The sequence below is a fragment of the Olea europaea genome, unplaced genomic scaffold (assembly GCF_002742605.1).
Source record: "Olea europaea var. sylvestris unplaced genomic scaffold, O_europaea_v1 scaffold3379, whole genome shotgun sequence".
Classification (NCBI taxonomy): Eukaryota; Viridiplantae; Streptophyta; class Magnoliopsida; order Lamiales; family Oleaceae; genus Olea; species Olea europaea.
The window spans coordinates 176-6,903 of record NW_019252793.1 but is presented as its reverse complement, the minus strand read 5'-3'; the positions used below and the strand labels follow the sequence as shown (position 1 = coordinate 6,903).

General features: G+C 33.8%; 1 protein-coding gene across 1 annotated transcript; it reads left to right on the top strand.

Moving 5' to 3' along the window:
- The first annotated feature begins 3,100 nt into the window (after nucleotides 1–3,100).
- On the top strand, nucleotides 3,101–4,027 carry LOC111386024. The gene has a single exon (XM_023010453.1). It carries the CDS (start codon nucleotides 3,101–3,103, stop codon nucleotides 4,025–4,027), a length of 927 nt encoding a protein of 308 aa, XP_022866221.1.
- Nucleotides 4,028–6,728: the final 2,701 nt, after the last annotated feature.

Genomic DNA, 6,728 nt, shown 5'->3' with positions numbered 1-6,728 from the left:
CCTAAAAAATAACGCCTAGAAAATAATGCCAAACAATTAATAATGTCCCTATTTGAGCTCTGTTATAATTAGTCTTTGTGGAAAAATGTATCTTGTAATAGTAATTTTTTGAAAAATGTGTGGTTTAAGAAGAACGAAAATTTTGGATTTAATTATAATATTATTTTATTGAAAAATGTGTAGTTAAAAAGAAGAGAGAAAAAACATTTTTAAATTAGTGAAACCCAAACAAGGGCAAAATATATTGACATGACCCAATTACTGCACAGACAAATTCAAACTATAAATAAAATAAAATTTTACAATTAGAAAAATAAAAACACTGACGAATATTTTTTTCCTGAAAAAAAAAAAAAAAAAGGACTCATAACATATAACACTGTCTCTCCAAAACTCGTTTCAACTTATCAAAAATCAAGTCATAAGGCACTTAAATCTTATATATTAATTAATTAAGCATCAATTTCCAAAACTTGTCATGGAAAAGGGATATTCCAAACAAAATATACAAGTCAAGCTTTCGCCGTTGAGAGAATACAAATGTACCCAACTAAAATTCTATTTTGAACATATGCGCCTTTTTACATATGTCTCAAATTTGTTTTCTTTAATTAAGCCTCCCTTTACAAATTTATCATTTATAAAAATGAATAGTATGAAGAATAGTAGAGAGTCTCACGAAATATATGAATAGTAAATAAATAATAGTTATGAACGAATGTTTGAAATTTAAGGTTGATTTTGATTAAATTGATAGTTAAATGGAGAATTAATGTATGATAAATATATATAACTTTTAAATATATAGTGAAACTCAAATACAAAAATTTATATACTTTTTTATCATGATGAATCATCTCATATTCATAACATATAAGAGGCATTATTTTCTAGCTTTCCTTAAGCACTATAAATCAAGAATCTCATAATACACCCATAAAAGATCAATTACAGATCTCGTACTGGCTTGTTCAAAAGCTTCTCATATTTATATTCAACTGCTTGGATGATACACGTCATGACCTATATATGACATTATTTAAATAAATTAATGAGATTAACCAATAAACAGATGCCCAAACATTCTAACTTGAAATGACTCACTGTTCTTATCTTCTTTTACATATTCTAATGCCCCATTATTGGATTGATATCAAGAAGCTTCTTAATGCAATCTTTACATAATATCCATCATTAGCACTTAATTATATCTAAAATTCGAATAAATCTGAAGTACGTACCAACATGTGTTACTTGATAACAGGAGAATAAGCCATTTTCTAAGAGACACCAACCTCCCACTAATTATTTTGCGGCTTAGTTAGGATTATGCTTTAGTTGAATCATACGATATTATGATAAAAAAAAAAAGAGAAGAAGAATCATACGATGTGTTTAGCTTTTAGAAGAGTTCGACATCATATCAGATTAATCGGTAAAGATTTCAACTTCGAGCTTCATTGTCGCTCAATTATAAAGCCACGGTGTGGCTCCCATTTAAATTTTTTTTTTCTTAAACTCAATTTCAACCTTACATTTAATGAGGTCCATAATTTTTATCAATTTTTCAATTACATTCTATCAACTTTTATTTAAAATTTACAAAAAGTTTGATTTTCAGGAAAACCTAACACGGATAAAATGTAAAATTGTTACTTTGTTAGGTTCGATAAACAATAATTCGGCCTAACATAAAGATTAAAAGTTTTAGATGATGTGATTCAAAACATCATTGTTGAACCATATATTCTGGTAGTTACTGTTAGGGAATTCAATTCAGGAACTTCTATCTTTGTGTGCTTCTCCGTACGGTGACAAATATTTGGAAGCAACACTTGTTTAAGGTTTATTGGTCACGAATAAGATTGTCAAAGCAATGTAATGACACTTGGTAGATACTTTTGCAGTGGAAAAGATTGAATTGGAAATAAAGAACAAAGTCAGTCTATTTAGTGTTATTTAGATCAGTGTGATGCTTTGAAAAAAACTGTGAAATGACAATCCGAGTAAGAAATATAATGGGAGAGTTTATATGTAATTTATGCCATACAAACTGTAGACAATAGAAACAGTAAAATCTAGTTTCTCGAATTTTCAAGGTTTTGATCAATCGCAGGTTGGGGTGTTCCAAACTAGCCTGGAAAAGGGGCCATGGACGCCCGAGGAAGATAAGCTACTTACTGAATATGTAAGCCATTAGGGTGAGGGAAGATGGAGTTGTGTTTCCGGATCTTTAGGTACGAATCATCGTAACTTTTGACTCATCGTTAAAATAGATATGTTCACTAAATTTTATTGAACGAGAATGATATGATTAATGAAAAATGGCACAGGATAAGATTCGATAGTTGTATCCTTTGTCTGCTCCAACATCTCAAATGCACCTCAAGTTGTACACTTTACTAATTAGATTCAACGAGATGAAACAACATACATATATTTTCTTCTTCCTTGTTTAATTTGAAATAATCAGGGTTGAATAGGAGTTCAAAGAGTTGCAGGCTAAGGTGGGTGAATTATTTGAGGCCTGGACTCAAAAGAGGCAATATAATACCTCAGGATGAAGGAATCATCATTGAACTCCAGCCCTTGGGGGAACTAGGTAATGACACTCTCTCTCTCTCTCTCTCTCTCTCTCTCTCTCACACAAACATACACTTCACTTATCTCTTTCACTTCATTGATTGTATCTGTTGAATGTTAATTGTCACTTTTGTTGTTACATTTTGTAGCAATCATACATATTAAAATCCGTCCTTGTAGTATCTATTTTTGCTGGTTCATATGTCAATCATTGTCATGTCTTTAACCTGAAAACAAGTAGTGTGTAGCAGGTAGGAGTAGTTGATTTGAAGTATGGTAGAAGTCTTTTGTAAAATATATGTATTGCAGCCAGTCAGTGTGTATCTATGTACTGATCTCTTTTTTTTTTTTTTTTTTATATCAGAAAATCTATCTTTCTCTTCCTATTTGGATGGTAAAACCATTAGTGCTATCAACGCCCCTTTGGCCTTGGAATACGCTGCAAGGAAGAAAGGCAGATTTTTGAGAGAAAGTCAGAAAGTAACCTTCTCTAAATATAGCCTTGTGAGTGTGAGTAATGGCTTCCGGTGGTTTCACAGCTCCTTTACCTTCGGTATTTACAGGAGAAAACTATGGTTTCTGGGCTGTAAAGATGAAAACATATCTGAGAGCCTACGATCTATGGGAAATCACAGAAAACGGAACTGAACCTCCACCACTTAGAGCAAATCCCACTATTGCACAGCTGAAGCAACATAGTGAGAAGGTTGCTAAGAAGTTTAAGGCTCTTTCTTGCATTCAATCTGCTGTCTCAGATGCAATATTCACTAGGATCATAACCTGTGAAATTGCAAAAGAAGCTTGGGATAGATTAAGGGAAGAATTTTGGGGCAATGAAAGGACAAGACAGATGCAAGTATTGAATCCGAGAAGGGAGTTTGAAACTCTAAAAATGAAGGAATCAGAAACAGTCAAAGATTTTTCTGATAGGCTGATGAAGATAGTGAATCAAATTAGGTTACTCGGTGATGATTTGCCAGATAAAAGAGTAGTAGAGAAGGTCTTGATCAGCTTACCTGAGAAGCTTGAAGCCAAGATCTTCTCACTTGAAGATTCCAGGGATCTATCCATTATATCCTTGTCTGAACTTGTCAATGCTCTTCAAGCCACAGAGCAGAGGAGATTGATCAGACAGGAAGAGCAGGTTGAGGGAGCTTTATTTGTTAAAGGAAAATACAAAGCTCGAACAAGCTATAGTGTGAAGAAACCATCCAATGAAAAGAAGGGAGTTGAGAGCAACATAAATGTTGGTGAAGGGATGAAACATCCACCATGTCCTCATTGCAAAAATACAGGACATTCACCTAAATGGTATTGGTTCAGGCCAGGAGTGCAATGTAGAGCTTGCAAACAATTTGGACACATTGAAAAAGTGTGTAAAAGCAAGAATGAGAAGCAGGATCTACAGCAAGCACTGGTTGCTGAGAATCATGAGCATCAATAAGAAGAACATTTATTCACAGCAATAAATTTCAAAGCTTGCAACAGTAATGAAGCCAGGTTGTTGGATAGTGGATGCACTCATCGTATGACCTCCAACTCTAGTATCTTTAGATAAATGATATATTCAGATCAAGAGTTAAAGTTGGGAATGGAGAGTTTGTGGAAGTAAAGGGAGTTGGTGAAATAGCAGTGCAGACTTCATCAGGTAATAAAGTTATATCTGATGTTCTCTATGCGCCTAATATTGATCAAAATTTGATTAGTGTTGGTCAATTGATTGAGAAAGACTATACACTAATATTCAAAAATAATAGATGCACCATATTTGATTCACAAAATCAGAAAGTGATGAAGGTAAGGATGAGATATAGGAGTTTCCTATTAGAATGGAAAAATGTGGATGATCAGGCACTTGCAAGCACTATAATATAATCCTCTTTATGGCACAAACACTTTGGTCATGCTAACTATACATCACTCAAACATATGCATGAATTGAAGCTAGTTGAAAATATGCCTGAAATCAGTTGTAATGTTTGTGTGTGTGATGTATGCCAATTTGGAAAGCAAACAATATTACCATTTTCTAAAAATCAAGCAAGTAGGGCAACAAAAAGGCTTGAATTGGTGCATTCAGATGTCTGTGGACTAATGAGAACACCAACTATGAATGGCAGTAAGTATTTTGTCCTCTTCATAGATGATATATCAAGAATGTATTGGGTATATTTCTTGAAAATGAAATCTGAGGTAGCAAGTGTATTTAAGAAGTTTAAGAATTTGGTGGAAAATGAATGTAATAGGAAAATCAAAGCTATCAGATCAGATAAAGGAACAGAATATTGTTGTAGTCAGTTTGATAAATTTTGTGAAGATATGGGAATCAAGTATCAGCCGACTATACCTTATTCTCCCCAACAGAATGGTATATATGAAAGGAAAAATAGAACGGTTATGGAGATGGCAAGATACTTGATGTTTGAGAAAAAAGTACCTAAGGAGTTCTGGGCAGAGGCAGTAAATACAGTTGGTATCTACTCAGCAAATTGCCTACAAAATCTTTGGATAAAAAAAATACCCTTTGAAGCTTGGTATGAAATAAAACCTGATGTATCTCATCTGAAAGTGTTTGGTAGTGTTTGCTTTATTCATGTTCCTGATGTTAAGAGGGATAAATTGAGTCAAAAGGCTAAGATAGGTGTCTTGATTGGTTTTTGGAATAATGCCAAATGATATAGAGTTTTCAATCCACAAAGTAAGAAGGTGAGATCCAGTAGAGACATCAAAGTTGATGAGGAATCTACATGGAATTGGGAATCAAGTTCAATCTAGCAACCTTATAATCCAATAGCAATTTTTAGGTAGATGATACTAATGTTAGTGAAGAAGAAGGAGAGTCGAATAGTGACTCAGAATCTGAAAATGCTATGCTGAAAACAAGGCCACTTGTAGACATATATGCTAGGTAGAATGTTGTGGCATTGGAGACTTCAAACTTTGCTGAAGCAGGAGGTTCTAAAGAGTGGATGGCTGTAATGAAAGAGGAGCTAAACATGATTGAAAATAATTGAACTTGGGTGTTGATAGACCAAAAGATAAACATGTAGTCGGAGTGAAGTGGGTATACAAAACAAAGTTAAATCCAGATGGATCTGTCAATAAACTTAAAGCCAGACTGGTTGTGAAAGGATATGCCCAACAATATGGAATAGACTTCACTGATACGTTTGCTCCAGTAGCCAGGCATGAAACCATTAGAATGCTTTTTGCTATAGCAGACTGAGGTTGGAAAATCTACCAATTGGATGTTAAATTAGCATTTTTGAATGGACGCATAGAGGAAGAGATTTTCATCGAATAACTCGAAGGTTTCCAATTGGTAGAAAATGAAGAGAAAGTTTATCTACAAAGAAAGGCCTTGTATGGACTTAAACAATCTCCAAGAGCCTGGTACAGCAGGACAGATGAACATTTGAGCAAACTTGGCTTCTTGAGAAGTTTGAATGAACAAACTTTGTACATAAAACAAGAGGAGAAAGAGATGATCATTATCTCCTTGTATGTGGATGATCCCTTGATTACTGGTGGTAGTTATACAATGATTAAGAAGGTGAAAAATGAATTTAAAAAGGTGTTTGAAATGACTGACTTAGGAGAAATGCATTATTTTCTTGGCATGGAAATATTCCAAATTCAAAGTGAGATATTTGTTTGTCAAAGAAAATATATTAGGAAGATGTTGAAGAAATTCAATAAGGAAAACTGCAAGTGACTAAGTACTCCTCTAGTTCAAAATTTGAAATTATCGAAGGATGATGGAGCCAAGAAAATTGATGAAAAAATATATAGAAGTATGGTTGGATGCCTGCTATACTTAACCTCGACTAGACCTGATCTCATTTTTGCTGCCAATATCTCATCCAGATTTAGGCAAGAACCAGGTGAACTTCATTTCCCAGCTGCAAAAAGAGTGCTGAGATATGTAAAAGAAACTAAGGAACCGGGAATCTAGTTCAAGAAATCAAAAACCTTGTTTCTAACCGGATTTACATATAGTGATTTGGCTGGCTCTGTTGATGACATAAAGAGCACATCTGGTTATGTATATTATGTTGGATCAAGTGTTGTATATTGGAATTCTATGAAACAGTAAAAGGTGGCACAATCAACTGTAGAGGTAGAATATATAACAACTTCAGAGG

Excerpts from the sequence above, each read along its gene's own strand:
- LOC111386024 (XM_023010453.1), top strand. The coding sequence starts at position 3,101 with ATGGCTTCCGGTGGTTTCACAGCTCCTTTACCTTCGGTATTTACAGGA.